The sequence below is a fragment of the Crinia signifera genome, chromosome 3 (assembly GCF_055691185.1).
Source record: "Crinia signifera chromosome 3, ASM5569118v1, whole genome shotgun sequence".
NCBI lineage: Eukaryota > Metazoa > Chordata > Amphibia > Anura > Myobatrachidae > Crinia > Crinia signifera.
The window spans coordinates 5,277,050-5,297,040 of record NC_139219.1 but is presented as its reverse complement, the minus strand read 5'-3'; the positions used below and the strand labels follow the sequence as shown (position 1 = coordinate 5,297,040).

Here is a 19,991-nt window from a genome sequence, read left to right as displayed (position 1 = left end):
GACATCACTTGTGTGTCTTACATGCTATTACCTGATTAATTGCCTACTGAAAATGTCAGTAGGTTACTCTGCGTCGGAGGACGGGGGGGGGGGGGGGGGTGATCAAGAGAAAGAAAAAGCATACTGTTGTTATATTTATTAGTGTACACCCCAAATAATTTAGAATTAAAACATTTTGAAAATATACTTAATGGAGGTTAAGTTGCATTTTTAACCTCTGTTCACGTTATTGAGTGGCATATTAAACCGCTGCGCCTCTAATGCACCTTCTAATGCGCGCTCCTACTTTAACAAATTGCCTATAAATTTCACTTGAACCAAATGTATTCCTGTAACATTTTTACTCATCACAGGTTATGAGTATATGTGGACCATTTTTTAAGTACAATTAATTTGGATTCTGAAGCCAGGAAAGCTGCAAATTTTTTTCTGTCGATTTGAAGGTATTTTTTTTTTTTACTCTTAAAAAGGCTAAAAACTCAATGTATTATTGGAGGTACTGTATGTGCTCGTGTCTGGTGGCCTTGATATTACCATGCAATCATAAGCCCTTCTGCTAATTAATGTGCATTTACATTGCAACAAATTATTGAGGACCAGATTTTAATGTAACGTTAAATGTGATGATAATGAGAAAAAGGAAAAGAAAAAAAAGCAGTCTGACATTAATAATCCAGTGAACAATGGCAGAATTGGATGGATATTATAAGTAGATCTATTTAGATAGGTTTACTTAAAAAAAACAACACACAAACCAAACAGTTCTACATACCCCCCCCCTCCCCTTCCCCTGCCCCCCTGCAGACTTGAGACTTCTAGAATTAATGTCAATGAATGAAAACAAGATGTTAGATGAAAATCAAGTACAGTAAATACCAAAAAAATGAAAGGTCAATAATAAGGTCGAAATTATATTTTGTGAAGTCAAGTTTTGATTAAAAAATATATTTATGATAATGATAATAAAATATATATATATATATATATATATATATATACACACATATAAAATGTATGTATCATTTTTTTTAATAATTGCAGTTAGGGCAATAATAAATTATTATAATTTATTATTATTTAAGTGTGTTTCTTTTTCTGAAATCTACGATAAGTCATAAAATAAATAATTTGTGGATATATAATCATGAATTTTTATATTCAATTAAATATATTTTCCCCCTCATGTAGATGTGACGGGATGCGGTCATTTGGTCTACTGCATTATGGTAGAAAGTCATTAGGTCGAATCCATTAGGTCGACATGCTAAAAGGTCGACATGACTCTAGGTCGACATGGGAAAAGGTCGACACGATTCTAGTTCGAAAGGTCATTAGTTCGACAGGTCATTAGTTCGACAAGGTCATTAGTTCGACATTGTCTATGTCGACATTCACAAGGTCGACATGGAGTTTTTCACTGTTTTTTGAGCCAACATGTGCCGACAGGCGGTATTTCATGCCCTACCATCCACTAGGGCGTGGTGGGAGAATAAAATAGTGTGCCGAGCGTAGCGAGGCACCGTGCCCGACGCATTGCGAGCGCAGCGAGCGATGCGAGGGGATGCAGTGCACTTTAATCTGTGTCCATGTCGACTGTGTTGACATTCATTTAAAAAAACAGTGAAAAACCCCATGTCGACCTTGTGAATGTCGACATAGACAATGTCGAACTAATGACCTTGTCGAACTAATGACCTGTCGAACTAATGACCTTTCGACCTAGAATCATGTCGACCTTTTCCCATGTCGACCTAGAATCATGTCGACCTTTTAGCATGTCGACCTAATGGATTCGACCTAATGACTTTCTACCATAATGCAATAGACCAAATGATCCCAACCCGATGTGACATACAGTAAACCCAGCATTTAAATAAATAGGGATCTCACTGTGCAGCGGCTCAGTATACATTTCCCATGACTTCCCAAAAGACCACTCACTAAACAACTACATTTTAGTATTATAATACAAACTGTGAATCTAAAATAACCTGTTCAGTCAGGAAATGACTCCGCTGCTGGCCTTTTGTAAATTATTACCTATGCTATAAGTTATGGAATGAGACCCACCGAGTGTCCAGATAAGATCTGAAAATGCAAAGCTGCAGTCTTTTCAGCTGCTGTGAGATCACTGGAATCCTCCAATCAGCAAAGAACATTTTGTTTCAGGGTAGATGTGCAAATTTTTTCACGGGTAAATGCAGAGTACAGTGCTAATAATAATGTAAAACTGTGGCAAAATACATTCAAAAGCTGTGTGGTAAAGATTAACCACTTTCAGCCCGGCGGACCGCCCCGCTGCCTCGCCCCCTCGCCCCCCCGCCTGTCATACTCACGGCACCCTGCGCTCTCCCTCTGACCGCCCCGCTGCCCCCCCCCCGCCTGTCATACTCACGGCACCCTGCGCTCTCCCTCTGGCCGCCCGGCTGCTGCTGCTGCTCCCCGGCCAGGTTAAACACCCGGCTGGCGCCGCCCCCCGCCCTGCACAACACGGAGCAGACAGCACAGAAGTGCTGTCTGCCCAGCTAAACACACTGACCACCAATGTTTATATATTTCTGCCCACTGCCACCAATGTATTAATTTAAAGGCAGCAAATATTATTATTATTAATATTATATATATATATATATATATATATATATGTATATATATGTGTATATATTATAATATATATATTTATAATATATATATATATATTATAATATATATATATATATTTATAATATATATATTTATAATATATATATATTATATATATATATATATATTTATTATAATATTATATTATATGGCCAGGTAGCGCCCCACGGGGTATCGCTCCGAGGGAAGGAAGGGGCTGTGGGTGATGCGGCCGGCGCTGCATGGCTCCATGGGGAGGGGGGGGGAGTCGGCGGGTGATGCGGTGAGGGCTGGTGCGGCGGAACCCTTGGAATTCAAATCCCAGCCCATTTATAATGAAAGATTTTCAGCAAAGTCTTTCGCCTTCTGAAAATCTCTTGCTCTTTGGGGACAATAGCTCAGTGTGTACGCACTACTTTGGTGAAAGATATAGCTATCAAAGATTTTGGTAAAGTCTTTTGAAATGAAAATCTTCAAGTGTGTATGGGCCTTTAGAGACACAGTTTTAAGGTGTAAATAAAACTTTTGGTACTTATGTAGTATCTGGGCTGCCGATTTTTTGATTGTATGCCTTAAGTTAAGGCATACAATCAGATGCGATGCGATGCGATATCGCATCGCATACGATGCGATGCGATGACCCGATTTTTCCATAGGATTCAATGTTAAAATGGACTGAGTCCATTTTAACATGGAATTCAATGGGAAAAAGGGGTCCTTTTCATACCCCTACTATCCAAGTGGGCATGGAGTTGGATATAAACCTGTGGCGAGCGTAGCGAGCCACCGAGCCCGAAGCGTGGCGAGCGAAGCGAGCCCCGCGAGGGGACGGTATTCTGTGTCCCCTCGCCACAGGTTTATATCCAACTCCATGCCCACTTGGATAGTAGGGGTATGAAAAGGACCCCTTTTTCCCATTGAATTCCATGTTAAAATGGACTCAGTCCATTTTAACATTGAATCCTATGGAAAAATCGGGTCATCGCATCGCATCGCATCGCATCGTATGCGATATGGTCGGATGCGATGGACCCGATTTCAAAATCGGCAGCCCAGTTACTACATAAGTACCAAACTTTTTGTTATAATTTGTCTTGTTTTGCAGACCTGATACTGTAAGAAAAAGTATCACACATCACATCTATGAACCATACGGTGGATACGGATCAGTGACACCTAGCAACGTACTTTGTTGCTCCCAGTTTTAGTTCTGTGATGTGAATGTGCCGCTCATTAATCTGGCACAAGATGTTCTGGTGTAAATATACATGAATAAGCCACACACCCAATATCTCACTACTCACAGTCACGGTGCCGCTTTCATTCATTGCTTACATAATATACAGTGCACAGCAGCCAAGGTGCCCACCTGGCATTGCCCATCTGGCTATTAAAGAGAAGTAAAAAACAATTAGTATCTGTTGGCTCTTGGTATATACTGTAGGTCTCTATGGCATCCTGGGCTGGTCTATCATTGTAGTGATCATTGCTATGGTCTGCACCCCACAATGAGCTTATAGGTGTATACACTGTGTGTATAATATTTACCTGTATGGCTCCCACCACACCAGTGTGGGGTGCAGTTGCCCCATCTGTAATCCAGGCCAGGCCGTCACTTGCGCTGCGAGTGAGGTTAATTGCCTTATATTGCACCACAGGGGCAGATGTGATAAATGCAGAGAAAGATTTGGGGGTTCAGGTCCTAGCTCAGATCTACAACGCACTGAAATTCCAATGATTTCTAGTACTTTCGGGCTGCATGCACAAGCAACATATTTACCCTGCATGCATGCACCTCTTTTATTGCAACATGTTCTGTTCCAGGTATGTATGCAGGGCTGGCAACAGAAATCTTGGGGCCCGGAACACTGATATCTCGGGGGGCCCCCCAACACCGAACGTGATTTCTTATTACATTGCATATTGAATGTATTTTTTTTTTATTAGAAGTAAAGAGATAATTAATATTTACAATGCAATATAATAGGGGAGGGCACAGCATTGTGCGTTGTGTGGTTTAGTGTGTAGTGTGATGTCACTAAACTCATTAGTACAGGTAGCCAGACAAGTGATTACGCAGCCATGCTTTCAGACCCAGAGTCCCTTAATGTCTTGGGGCCCCTCAACTGGTCAGGGCCTGGTACGAGTGTCCCCTTTGACCCCCCCTGTCGCCTGCCCTGTATGTATGCGACCATTTAGATCTGTGTCTTATGCTGATGTTTATCAGCGATAATCATCGCAGCCACACGGAACGTGACAGGGTACCTTTGTGATGTCGCTTGTAGTGACCGCTGATTCGCAGAGTGACAGTTAGGGGCCTTTCGGGGGCGGATACTGGGAGTGGTGGCCTACATCTGGGATCACGCGTGTAGAAAACATGGCGCCAGCATCTCACTTCCCATGGCCATTTTGCGTGACGGGTAGACTTACGTAGAAGGTGATGTATGCGAGGCTGCCAATAGGTGGCTGTACTCACCTCCAGGCAGCATATACTCACACACCCATAGCGGTCAATGACGCAGACTGCTGTGGAGAAGGGCTGCGCAGTGTGTAGCGGAAGTTATAGTAACAAGCCCCTGATGCCATCCCGTTGTGGGGTTACCAGGGGGTAGATTTACTACTGTAAATTGCAGATTGGCAGATTGGACCAATGGATTTAAAACGACAACTGTAATAAATGTTACACAAGCCAGATTTAGCCGTTATTGTCGCCGTTTTAAATCCATCGGTCACAGAGGCAAATCATGGGCGGCTTTCAGAAACGGCGTCTCAGTAAATGCCCCTATATGACCCGCCATAAATATACATCCCGGACAATGGACCCTTGTTTTTCATGTTATTATCACTTACCGGGCGTACACGTGTCGCATTTTCTCCCACGATAATTTGGCAGACACCGACACTGCCCACTGATTGGGTCGCACGATGAATTCGGCAATGTTCCCATTGGGTCACAGTCACAATTCTGGCAACCCAAAGCGTTCACCCCGGTCAGGTTGTACATGTGACGGATGCAGACGTTACACCGCAGTCCGGTCACTAAGGCCTTGCACTCGCACTGTCCCGTGTACTTGTCACAATGCTGGGAGCCGTCCGCCGCGCCTGATGTATCGCACTGACAGGGCCGGCACAGCACCCGGCCATTCGCTCTGAATCGGTAGTATCCGTCCAGGCATTCATTGCATTGTCTTCCACTAACATTAGGCTGACAGACACAGTGTCCTGTCACGGCATTGCAAACTGTTCCAGGGATAATCCCTTCCGTGTCACACTTGCAAGGTTTACAACCGTCAGCATCCAGCCCATAATAGTTGTCAATACAAGTGTCACATTTAAGTCCGCTGACATTCTTCCTGCATTTACATTGTCCGCTGGTTGGGTTGCAGAATTGATTGATGGAGCCATAAGCGTTGCACGTGCAGCGTATACAACTTCCCGGCCCCAATGTGTCTTGTCTGAAGCCCAGTTTGCAGCGATCACACCGAGGACCTGCGGTAATACAGATGAGAAGGTTTGCAACACGCAGACAAGCAACAACCAACTAGTTCCAATAACACAATGCAATCCAATATTCTGCTTTATTTATGTAGCATTAACATTTCTTGTACCCTAAAAGAAGAACTACTGCAACTTACTCCCCAGCTGGCTCATTACCAACACAATGGGGCTCATTTACAGGTGGGTGCAATTGAACAGATGTGTAAGTACATGGAGGCATATAAAGCACTGATACGGTAATGCAGCAGGGGGCGTCACACTTACATGGAGGCAGTGATAGCACTGATACGGTAATGCAGCAGGGGGCGTCACACTTACATGGAGGCAGTGATAGCACTGATACGGTAATACAGCAGGGGCGTCACACTTACATGGAGGCATATAAAGCACTGATACGGTAATGCAGCAGGGGGCGTCACACTTACATGGAGGCAGTGATAGCACTGATACGGTAATACAGCAGGGGCGTCACACTTACATGGAGGCGGCAGTGATAGCAGTTATACGGTAATACAGCAGGGGGCGTCACACTTACATGGAGGTGGCAGTGATAGCAGTTATACGGTAATACAGCAGGGGGCGTCACACTTACATGGAGGCAGCAGTGATACGGTAATGCAGCAGGGGGCGTCACACTTACATGGAGGCAGTGATAGCATTGATGTGGTAATATAGCAGGGGGCGCCACACTTACATGGAGGCAGCAGTGATAGCAGTTATACGGTAATACAGCAGGGGGCGTCACACTTACATGGAGGCAGTGATACGGTAAGACAGCAGGGGGCGTCACACTTACATGGAGGCACCAGTGATAGCACTGATACGGTAATACAGCAGGGGGCGTCACACTTACATGGAGGCAGTGATAACAGTAATACGGTAATGCAGCAGGGGGCGTCACACTTACATGGAGGCAGTGATAACAGTGATACGGTAATGCAGCAGGGGGCGTCACACTTACATGGAGGCAGTGATACGGTAATACAGCAGGGGGCGTCACACTTACATGGAGGCAGTGATACGGTAATTCAGCAGGGGGCTTTACACTTACATGGAGGCAGTGATACGGTAATGCAGCAGGGGGCGCCACACTTACATGGAGGCAGTAATAGCAGTTATACGGTAATACAGCAGGGGGCGTCACACTTACATGGAGGCAGTGATAGCAGTTATACGGTAATGCAGCAGGGGGCGTCACACTTACATGGAGGCAGTAATAGCAGTTATACGGTAATACAGCAGGGGGCGTCACACTTACATGGAGGCAGTGATAGCAGTTATACGGTAATATAGCAGGGGGCGTCACACTTACATGGAGGCAGTGATAGCAGTTATACGGTAATATAGCAGGGGGCGTCACACTTACATGGAGGCAGTGATAGCAGTTATACGGTAATACAGCAGGGGGCGTCACACTTACATGGAGGCAGTGATAGCAGTTATACGGTAATACAGCAGGGGGCGTCACACTTACATGGAGGCAGTGATAGCATTGATGTGGTAATATAGCAGGGGGCGTCACACTTACATGGAGGCAGTGATAGCAGTTATACGGTAATATAGCAGGGGGCGTCACACTTACATGGAGGCAGTGATAGCACTGATATGGTAATATAGCAGGGGGCGTCACACTTACATGGAGGCAGTGATAGCACTGATATGGTAATGCAGCAGGGGGTGTCACACTTACATGGAGGCAGTGAGAGCACTGATATGGTAATGCAGCAGGGGGCGTCACACTTACATGGAGGCAGTGATAGCAGTTATACGGTAATATAGCAGGGGGCGTCACACTTACATGGAGGCAGTGATAGCACTGATATGGTAATATAGCAGGGGGCGTCACACTTACATGGAGGCAGTGATAGCACTGATATGGAAATGCAGCAGGGGGCGTCACACTTACATGGAGGCAGTGATAGCAGTTATACGGTAATATAGCAGGGGGCGTCACACTTACATGGATGCAGCAGTGATAGCAGTGATACGGTAATATAGCAGGGGGCGTCACACTTACATGGAGGCAGTGATAGCACTGATATGGTAATATAGCAGGGGGCGTCACAATTACATGGAGGCAGTGATAGCACTGATATGGTAATGCAGCAGGGGGCGTCACACTTACATGGAGGCGGTGATAGCATTGATGTGGTAATATAGCAGGGGGCGTCACACTTACATGGATGCAACAGTGATAGCAGTGATACGGTAATACAGCAGGGGGGCGTCACACTTACATGGAGGTGGCAGTGATAGCAGTTATACGTAATACAGCAGGGGGCTTCACACTTACATGGAGGAGGCAGTGATAGCAGTGATACGGTAATGCAGCAGGGGCGTCACACTTACATGTAGGCACTGATACGGTAATGCAGCAGGGGGCGTCACACTTACATGTAGGCACTGATACGGTAATGCAGCAGGGGGGCTTCACACTTACATGGAGGAGGCAGTGATAGCAGTGATACGGTAATGCAGCAGGGGCGTCACACTTACATGGAGGCAGTGATAGCAGTTATACGGTAATGCAGCAGGGGGCGTCACACTTACATGTAGGCACTGATACGGTAATGCAGCAGGGGGCGTCACACTCACATGGAGGCAGTGATAGCACTGACAGAGTAATGCAGCAGGGGTACGTCACACTTACATGGAGGCACTGATACGGTAATACAGCAGGGGGCGTCACACTTACATGAATGCAGCGATAGCACTGATACAGTATTGCAGCAGGGGGCGCCACACTTACATGGAGGCAATGATTGCACTGATATGGTAATGCAGCAGGGGACGTCACACTTACATGGAGGCAGTGATAGTAGTGATACGGTAATACAGCAGGGGCGCCACACTTACATGGAGGCAGTGATAGCACTGATACGGTAATGCAGCAGGGAGCGTCACACCTACATGGAGGCAGTGATAGCAGTGATACGGTAATGCAGCAGGGGGCATTACACCTACATGGAGGCAGTGCTAGCACTGATACGGTAATGCAGCAGGGGACGTCACAGTTACATGGAGGCAGTGCTAGCACTGATACGGTAATGCAGCAGGGGACGCCACAGTTACATGGAGGCAGTGATAGCACTGATACGGTAATGCAGCAGGGGGCGTCACACTTACATGGAGGCAGTGATAGCACTGATACAGTAATGCAGCAGGGGGCGTCACACCTACATGGAGGCAGTGATAGCACTGATACGGTAATGCAGCAGGGGGCGTCACACCTACATGGAGGCAGTAATAGCACTGATACGGTAATGCAGCAGGGGGTGTCACTCGTACATGGAGGCAGCAGCGATAGCAGTGATACGGTAATGCAGCAGGGGGTGTCACACTTACATGGAGGCAGTGATAGCAGTGATACGGTAATACAGCAGGGGGTGTCACTCGTACATGGAGGCAGTGATAGCAGTGATACGGTAATGCAGCAGGGGGCATCACACCTACATGGAGGCAGTGATAGCAGTGATACGGTAATGCAGCAGGGGGCGTCACACCTACATGGAGGCAGTGATAGAAGTGATACGGTAATACAGCAGGGGGCGTCACACTTACATGGAGGCAGTGATAGCACTGATACGGTAATGCAGCAGGGGGCGTTACACCTACATGGAGGCAGTGATAGCACTGATACGGTAATGCAGCAGGGGGCGTCACACTTACATGGAGGCAATGATAGCAGTGATACGGTAATACAGCAGGGGCGTCACACTTACATGGAGGCAGTGATAGCACTGATACGGTAATGCAGCAGGGGGCGTCACACCTACATGGAGGCAGTGATAGCAGTGATACGGTAATGCAGCAGGGGGTGTCACACTTACATAAAGGCAGTGATAGCACTGATACAGTAATGCAGCAGGGGGTGTCACACCTACATGGAGGCAGTGATAGCAGTGATACGGTAATGCAGCAGGGGGCGTTACACCTACATGGAGGCAGTGATAGCACTGATACGGTAATGCAGCAGGGGGCGTCACACTTACATGGAGGCAGTGATAGCACTGATACAGTAATGCAGCAGGGGGCGTCACACCTACATGGAGGCAGTGATAGCACTGATACGGTAATGCAGCAGGGGGCGTCACACCTACATGGAGGCAGTAATAGCAGTGATACGGTAATACAGCAGGGGGCGTCACACTTACAATGAGGCAGCAGCGATAGCACTGATACGGTAATGCAGCAGGGGGCGTCACACCTACATGGAGGCGGTGATAGCATTGATACGGTAATGCAGCAGGGGGTGTCACTCGTACATGGAGGCAGCAGCGATAGCAGTGATACGGTAATGCAGCAGGGGGTGTCACACTTACATGGAGGCAGTGATAGCAGTGATACAGTAATACAGCAGGGGGTGTCACTCGTACATGGAGGCAGTGATAGCAGTGATACGGTAATGCAGCAGGGGGCATCACACCTACATGGAGGCAGTGATAGCAGTGATACGGTAATGCAGCAGGGGGCGTCACACCTACATGGAGGCAGTGATAGAAGTGATACGGTAATACAGCAGGGGGCGTCACACTTACATGGAGGCAGTGATAGCACTGATACGGTAATGCAGCAGGGGGCGTTACACCTACATGGAGGCAGTGCTAGCACTGATACGGTAATGCAGCAGGGGGCGTTACACCTACATGGAGGCAGTGATAGCACTGATACGGTAATGCAGCAGGGGGCGTCACACTTACATGGAGGCAGTGATAGCAGTGATACGGTAATACAGCAGGGGCGTCACACTTACATGGAGGCAGTGATAGCACTGATACGGTAATGCAGCAGGGGGCGTCACACCTACATGGAGGCAGTGATAGCAGTGATACGGTAATGCAGCAGGGGGTGTCACACTTACATAAAGGCAGTGATAGCACTGATACAGTAATGCAGCAGGGGGTGTCACACCTACATGGAGGCAGTGATAGCAGTGATACGGTAATACAGCAGGGGGCGTCACACCTACATGGAGGCGGTGATAGCACTGATACGGTAATGCAGCAGGGGGCGTCACACCTACATGGAGGCGGTGATAGCATTGATACGGTAATGCAGCAGGGGGTGTCACTCGTTCATGGAGGCAGCAGCGATAGCAGTGATACGGTAATGCAGCAGGGGGTGTCACACTTACATGGAGGCAGTGATAGCAGTGATACAGTAATACAGCAGGGGGTGTCACTCGTACATGGAGGCAGTGATAGCAGTGATACGGTAATGCAGCAGGGGGCATCACACCTACATGGAGGCAGTGATAGCAGTGATACGGTAATGCAGCAGGGGGCGTCACACCTACATGGAGGCAGTGATAGAAGTGATACGGTAATACAGCAGGGGGCGTCACACTTACATGGAGGCAGTGATAGCACTGATACGGTAATGCAGCAGGGGGCGTTACACCTACATGGAGGCAGTGCTAGCACTGATACGGTAATGCAGCAGGGGGCGTTACACCTACATGGAGGCAGTGATAGCACTGATACGGTAATGCAGCAGGGGGCGTCACACTTACATGGAGGCAGTGATAGCAGTGATACGGTAATACAGCAGGGGCGTCACACTTACATGGAGGCAGTGATAGCACTGATACGGTAATGCAGCAGGGGGCGTCACACCTACATGGAGGCAGTGATAGCAGTGATACGGTAATGCAGCAGGGGGTGTCACACTTACATAAAGGCAGTGATAGCACTGATACAGTAATGCAGCAGGGGGTGTCACACCTACATGGAGGCAGTGATAGCAGTGATACGGTAATGCGGTAATGCAGCAGGGGGCGTTACACCTACATGGAGGCAGTGATAGCAGTGATACGGTAATGCAGCAGGGGGCGTTACACCTACATGGAGGCAGTGATAGCACTGATACGGTAATGCAGCAGGGGGCGTCACACTTACATGGATGCAGTGATAGCACTGATACAGTAATGCAGCAGGGGGCGTCACACCTACATGGAGGCAGTGATAGCACTGATACTGTAATGCAGCAGGGGGCGTCACACCTACATGGAGGCAGTAATAGCAGTGATACGGTAATACAGCAGGGGGCGTCACACTTACAATGAGGCAGCAGCGATAGCACTGATACGGTAATGCAGCAGGGGGCGTCACACCTACATGGAGGCGGTGATAGCATTGATACGGTAATGCAGCAGGGGGTGTCACTCATACATGGAGGCAGCAGCGATAGCAGTGATACGGTAATGCAGCAGTGGGTGTCACACTTACATGGAGGCAGTGATAGCAGTGATACGGTAATACAGCAGGGGGTGTCACTCGTACATGGAGGCAGTGATAGCAGTGATACGGTAATGCAGCAGGGGGCATCACACCTACATGGAGGCAGTGATAGCAGTGATACGGTAATGCAGCAGGGGGCGTCACACCTACATGGAGGCAGTGATAGAAGTGATACGGTAATACAGCAGGGGGCGTCACACTTACATGGAGGCAGTGATAGCACTGATACGGTAATGCAGCAGGGGGCGTTACACCTACATGGAGGCAGTGCTAGCACTGATACGGTAATGCAGCAGGGGGCGTTACACCTACATGGAGGCAGTGATAGCACTGATACGGTAATGCAGCAGGGGGCGTCACACTTACATGGAGGCAGTGATAGCACTGATACAGTAATGCAGCAAGGGGCGTCACACCTACATGGAGGCAGTGATAGCAGTGATACGGTAATGCAGCAGGGGGTGTCACACTTACATAAAGGCAGTGATAGCACTGATACAATAATGCAGCAGGGGGTGTCACACCTACATGGAGGCAGTGATAGCAGTGATACGGTAATGCAGCAGGGGGCGTTACACCTACATGGAGGCAGTGATAGCAGTGATACGGTAATACAGCAGGGGGCGTCACACCTACATGGAGGCGGTGATAGCACTGATACGGTAATGCAGCAGGGGGCGTCACACCTACATGGAGGCGGTGATAGCACTGATACGGTAATGCAGCAGGGGGCGTTACACCTAAATGGAGGCGATGATAGCAGTGATACGGTAATGGAGCAGGGGGCGTCACATCTACATGGAGGCAGTGATACAGTAATACAGCAGGGGGCATCACACTTACATGGAGGCAGTGCTAGCACTGATACGGTAATGCAGCAGGCGACGTCACACCTACATGGAGGCAGCGATAGCACTGATACGGTAATGCAGCAGGGGGTCGTCACACCTACATGGAGGCAGTGATAGCACTGATACGGTAATGCAGCAGGGGGCGTCACACCTACATGGAGGCAGTGATAGCACTGATACGGTAATGCAGCAGGGGGCGTCACACCTACATGGAGGCAGTGATAGCACTGATACGGTAATGCAGCAGGCAGCGTCACATCTACATGGAGGCAGCGATAGCACTGATACGGTAATGCAGCAGGGGGTGTCACACCTACATGGAGGCAGTGATAGCACTGATACGGTAATGCAGCAGGCGGCGTCACATCTACATGGAGGCAGCGATAGCACTGATACGGTAATGCAGCAGGCTGCGTCACACCTACATGGAGGCAGCGATAGCACTGATACGGTAATGCAGCAGGGGGGCGTCACACCTACATGGAGGCGGTGATAGCACTGATACGGTAATGCAGCAGGGGGGCATCACACCTACATGGAGGCGGTGATAGCACTGATACGGTAATGCAGCAGGGGGGCATCACACCTACATGGAGGCGGTGATAGCACTGATACGGTAATGGAGCAGGGGGCGTCACATCTACATGGAGGCAGTGATATAGTAATACAGCAGGGGGCGTCACACTTACATGGAGGCGGTGATAGCACTGATACGGTAATGCAGCAGGCGGCGTCACACCTACATGGAGGCAGCGATAGCACTGATACGGTAATGCAGCAGGCGGCGTCACACTTACATGGAGGCGGTGATAGCACTGATACGGTAATGCAGCAGGCGGCGTCACACTTACATGGAGGCGGTGATAGCACTGATACAGTAATGCAGCAGGCGGCGTCACACCTACATGGAGGCAGTGATAGCACTGATACGGTAATGCAGCAGGCGGCGTCACACCTACATGGAGGCAGTGATAGCACTGATACGGTAATGCAGCAGGGGGGCGTCACACCTACATGGAGGCAGTGATAGCACTGATACGGTAATGCAGCAGGGGGCGTCACACCTAAATGGAGGCAGTGATAGCACTGATACGGTAATGCAGCAGGCGGCGTCACACCTACATGGAGGCAGTGCTAGCACTGATACGGTAATGCAGCAGGCGGCGTCACACCTACATGGAGGCAGTGATAGCACTGATATGGTAATGCAGCAGGCGGCGTCTTACCTACATGGAGGCAGTGATAGCACTGATACGGTAATGCAGCAGGGGGCGTCACACCTACATGGAGGCAGCGATAGCACTGATATGGTAATGCAGCAGGCGGCGTCACACTTACATGGAGGCGGTGATAGCACTGATACAGTAATGCAGCAGGGGGGCGTCACACCTACATGGAGGCAGTGATAGCACTGATACGGTAATGCAGCAGGGGGGCGTCACACCTACATGGAGGCAGTGATAGCACTGATACGGTAATGCAGCAGGGGGCGTCACACCTACATGGAGGCGGTGATAGCACTGATACAGTAATGCAGCAGCACGTTGCACTGCCGACAGGACTTGAATCAGGCTTCTCAGACGCTCAGGTTTGCATAGTGTCACATTACCCTACTCATACACAATGTAACACTGTAATATAGAGTTATATAAACAAGAAATAATAATAATTATTATTATTAGATGCTAAAATATAACAGGAACAATTTGTATCTTCTTTCCATAGTTGTCCAAATAAACCGTTCAATTAAGTAATGCAAATAGACGGCTGTCAGAGGAAATAACATTGCTGCAACAACTGTATCAGCTGTTGTTCCAATGAGCCAATCAGAAGATGGAAATGCTAATTAATATTCGCCACACAATCCATCCAATAGTCACCTCCAGTGATGTCAGATTTGTGGACGCTCCCACGTGTCATTCTGTCACAGTTATGTGTACACCAACTTTAAACGAGCCCCTGTATCACTACACAATTTGGCGGCAAGGTAGTACAGTGGTTAGCATCAATTCTCTTGTGTTTGATTCCCAGCTAAGCCCCGATCTGTGTGAGGTTTGTATGTTTTCACCGTGTACGAGTCTTTATACTCTGGGTGCTCCGGTTTCCATGACAACCATACTGGTGCAGAACTAGCCGCAGCTGAAGGCTGCCCATCGCTCGCCGTTGAACCCTTATTTCTCTTAGCCGCACGCTGCCATGATTGTCCCCTCATTTGCATATTACAAGACGAGGGGTGGGAACTCCTCTCAGGATCAATTTGTGAAAAATGAATGCTTTAATTCTGTATTTTCATGAGGACAAAAACATGGCTGCAGCGCGGCAGTGATTAATGGGCACATTACTGGGCTAGGCCTGGAATTTATTCAGAATACATTATAATTATTTTCTATAACTATCTTCTAATTATCATTTCACACTCTTTAAAGGATGTAATCATTTTAAAAAAATGTGATCACCATAGCAATAATTTGTTAAAAAAAAGAGGAAAAAGAATGGGAACCTACTTTTTCTGAAATTTTCCAAGAATAAGAGGAAATGGTTCATATATTATATAATGTATTTTTTTTTAAGGCAAAACTACTGTACTGTACCATAAAATATTTAGCACTTGACATAAAGACTGTCCCCATATTCCCTTACATTGAGAAGTTACTATATGGAACATAACTGAGACGTAAATAAGCATTGATGTTTGGGCATCAGAAACTTAACGGATGGTCCAAGACATTTGTCTCTTCACCAAAACCATTATTGTAAAGGCGTAATACAATTATGTGTAGTGCAGGTGTAACCAGACCCAGCGATCTTAAGGTGGCCATACACACACAGATTTATCTTCAGATCTGGCTGGTTGGAACAAAATCATGGTTATGGATGAGAGCAAATGACAGTTGACCATTTGCTTGGAAATGCTGGAAAACTGCAAAACTGTCACTCATCTATTACCAGGTTTTTGTTCCAATCAGCCAGATCTGAAGATAAATCTTACTAGTGTATGGGCACCTTGAGAAAGATCTAGCACCCACTCCTTCACCTGTGGGGCTCAGTGGCAAGGAAACTGCTCTTGGTACATCAGGCTGGTCACAGTGTCCTAGGTTGTAGCACCAGCTGTTGGGACTCTTGGACCAGTCCCAGAACTTTTTCCTGTGATAAAATATCATTATAGGACGGAGGTCCCTAATGAATTTGATATGCCTCTAGTGGGCACCTTGCATGCCCTGCTTAGGAAAATCATGGAGTTTGCCGTTTACAGAATACAGATGTAGTTGACATAAAGGCAAGATGTTTATTGCTCAATGTCTTCAAAAAGCCTCTTCTTCTTACAGAGGGTGATTGGGGGTATTATAGTGGTATTATAGTATACAGATAACAACGTGCAATCCATGATGGACAAAATAACACACACATACAGTACGTATCACTTTATAAAAAAAAGATGCAGCACAACAGTTACACCTCTGAACACCCCTCCACAGGTATACACACACCACCTCCACCTACTCCTCATTCCGGCCTGTAGGGAACATACCTCACAAAATATAAATAAATACATATTACATTTCAAAAGAACGGGGCTGTTTCATACATATACCACCCGAACCAGTTTGGTTTCCTAAAACACAATCTGTTTTTACATATACTGTAACAGGCAAAAACGTACAGAAAATTCTTGATAACAAATGGTCATGCTGGACCCTTTACACACAGGAGATCCCCTAATGCAGTGGTTCACAAACTGTGTGCCGTGGCACCCTGGGGTGCCTTGGGGGACTTGCAGGGGTGCCCTGGGTTGGTGGTCCAGGACCAATTCAAGATATTTATGTCCAATAAAATAGTCAAATTGTGGACAAACAGAAGTGAATCCTGTCCATTACCACATAACTGATCCTAAGGATGAGATATAAACACAATTTATTTAACTTAATATTTGTTTTTGACGTTCTCAATGAGAATCCTTTACCCTAGGGATTCAGCAAAAAAACTTCTGATGCATTTCATAAAGATTGGGAACCCCTGCCCTAATGTATATTTTAAAGGCAGTGGTATAAAGAAAAGGCTTGGTCAATCAGCCCCTGCTAGAGCCGCGACGGTTACCAACACTTCCTACATCACAGCGGGTTGCTAATGCTGCTACAATAAAATACTTCATCAATAACAAAAAAGCAATGTCCGCTAATTCAAACATGACTTTCCCCAATTTCACAACTGCGCACCGAGCTTTAAATAGAACTGCAGCAATCTGTCCGCAAGAACCTAAATACGAACATCGGATTTGTGCATAAGTCATTGGGTTTACGTCAAAATCCGAACCAGGCGTTTTGTTGCTGCTGGTCCTTTATTATTCGGTATTTTGTAGGAGATTATAACACGACTGTGACAAAGATAGTTACTTAAAATAATATTTAGAAGAAATGACACTTTGTAGCATCCGGTTCTCTACTTTACCATAAAATAACGCAAATGAGTCCCATCGCCATAAATGCTCTCTCTCTGTCTCTCTTTCTTTCTCTCTCTGTCTCTCTCTCTTTCTATGTTTCTCTCTTTCTATCTCCTTTTTCTCTTTTACCTCTTACAGATATTTCTTTTGGTGTCTGCAAAATTTTAAGACCCCTTTGCAATTTTTTTTTTTATTAGGTCTTAACTTTAAGTGCTTAACATTATCAGATTGATTTTTGTAAAAACACGCGCTGAAAATCTTAACGAGGGACAATATAAATGACACTATTTTATTGTCAAGAAAGTGGCAAATATGCCGATGTAATCTGGTTCCAATTCACATTTCACCAGAAAGATATTTTAAAACTGAAATGTTGATCTTCGTAATCAATTTTATAAAGTATTAGCCAGTGACATCACAGAGACATAACGGTGTAAATCTCCCTGTAAGTGCTCCAGCTGCGGCTCAGCAGGAAAGTCCAAACTTAAAACTTGCAGAATAAGTGACCAAAGAAAGTTGGGGGTTACACACGATGGTCCTCAACTGAATGCAGGGATACTGATAAAAGTAAGAACACCATACACTACTCCAGGCCGACATAGCGGACTACAGCCCCAAACACAACAAACACCTGGGGTACAGAACTAACTAGCAACAACTAAGATATGAGGCACCTCCAAAGAGTTCTAAGATCAAATTAGGTGATGTCCCATATTTATTAATTGCAATATGTATTAAAGTGTGAGGCCGGTGTAATGGTATCATGTGAAGGATTTTTGTAGGTTGCTTCATCTGATAAGGATACTGCAGTATGGCGTTAGTGGTATAAAAAGATTACAAAAAAATTCCTAGAAGTGAATTTGTTAAGTGGTGGTTCTTCTGGGTTTAGAAACCCCATTCTGTAAATCACTCTCAGTGTATTTCTGTTTGATGGTAGTTGTGTGGAGGTTTTGACCAAACCACTGTAAAACCACCATGATCCTGAAGTTACCATAGGAAAGAGAAGGGGAAGAGCTACTTCACTCCTAGAGTCATTTATTCAGGCATATCGTATCAATAGTCAGTGGTTTTCAATTTTTAGCAGGAAGCCATTGATGGGTGACCACTGAGAATGAGCACCGCACCCCAGTCAAGTGTAAAATCATCGGTCAAAAACTCTCCATTTGGCTGATGACAACCTACTATCCCCATAGCAGTGACAAGTAGAACTTAACAAAAGGAACCAATAAATAACAGAAAAGACACAAGAATGGGTTGGGAAAGGAACGTTTATATATATATATATATATATATATATATATATATATATATATATATATATATATATATATATATATATATATATATATGATCAAACTAAGGAAAGTATGTATGTTGGCAAAGAAAGAACTCCCGATTAGTACAGCATTGACCTTTGCACTCTAAATAGAGCTGGCAAATGGAGCCTCATTTGAACCATTCCTAAATCTCTCTTTCCAATGACAAACATATGGCCACCTAAACAGTTGGTTCTGCTAGGGTATAATCAGTCTAACCCATGTTTTGGAGTAGAGAGAACCCCATAATCGTTGACAGCAAGGTGGCCAATGACTTCTGTTCTATCCAGATCTACAACAAAACTAACCATCAGAAATAAAGGGAGGGTGGGAATTTCCAGAAGATAACTTCACCCTGTAATATAAATAATAGGCTACTAACACTGCACGTCACAAAACCTATACACCAATTCCAGGAACGTCAAGCTGCCAAAGGTAACACAAGCTGCCCCAGCCATGAGGTTTAATTCCCTCGATGAGTATAAAATGGCCTCTGTCATACTAAACTTCCAAGTGAATCCTATAATTACTGGTGAGCAGAGAAGAAAGGACACACGCTGAATAAAATGGTAATTCCCAGCTGATTTTTTTTTTTTAGGTACAGTACAACTCCAAGTGGAGATAGTATTCCAAATCAGGAGCACCAAAAAGGTCCAGTCATAAGCAGAGCACACATTCCTGGGAAGCCTCATACTGAGAACCTGGAGATCGCTAGATAAAACCTCTGCCTCAGTGATTTTACCTCAGTGAGGGTACTGTGACAGGTAACCATATTGCCATAGCTCCCCTATCGCTTCCCCAGCTATGGACTACTGAACTGGAGGTCTGTGCACCTGATGAGAACAGTGATTGACTGGGGGAGCATCTGCCCATCAAAGATAGAACATGTCATGAACAATGCTCAGCTGGGATTGTGCCTTGGCTAAAGTTGTATACACTTACCCCTAGAATGGGTATTAAATAACCAATGCTCTAGGAGGCAAGGGAGCACAGCGAGACATGGACTGTTCCCCTTTGTGTCCTCAAT

The 19,991-nt window shown here is 46.2% G+C and overlaps 1 protein-coding gene across 8 annotated transcripts in view; it reads right to left on the bottom strand.

The window, feature by feature from the left end:
- Positions 1-19,991, bottom strand: part of USH2A (usherin) — a 739,769-nt gene that overhangs the window by 601,468 nt on the left and 118,310 nt on the right. For all 8 annotated transcript variants that reach the window (XM_083175163.1, XM_083175160.1, XM_083175162.1 and 5 more), the window contains exon 12: positions 5,473-6,111. In XM_083175163.1, the coding sequence (XP_083031289.1) occupies positions 5,473-6,111 (639 nt within the window). The remainder of the gene's footprint in view (positions 1-5,472; positions 6,112-19,991) is intronic.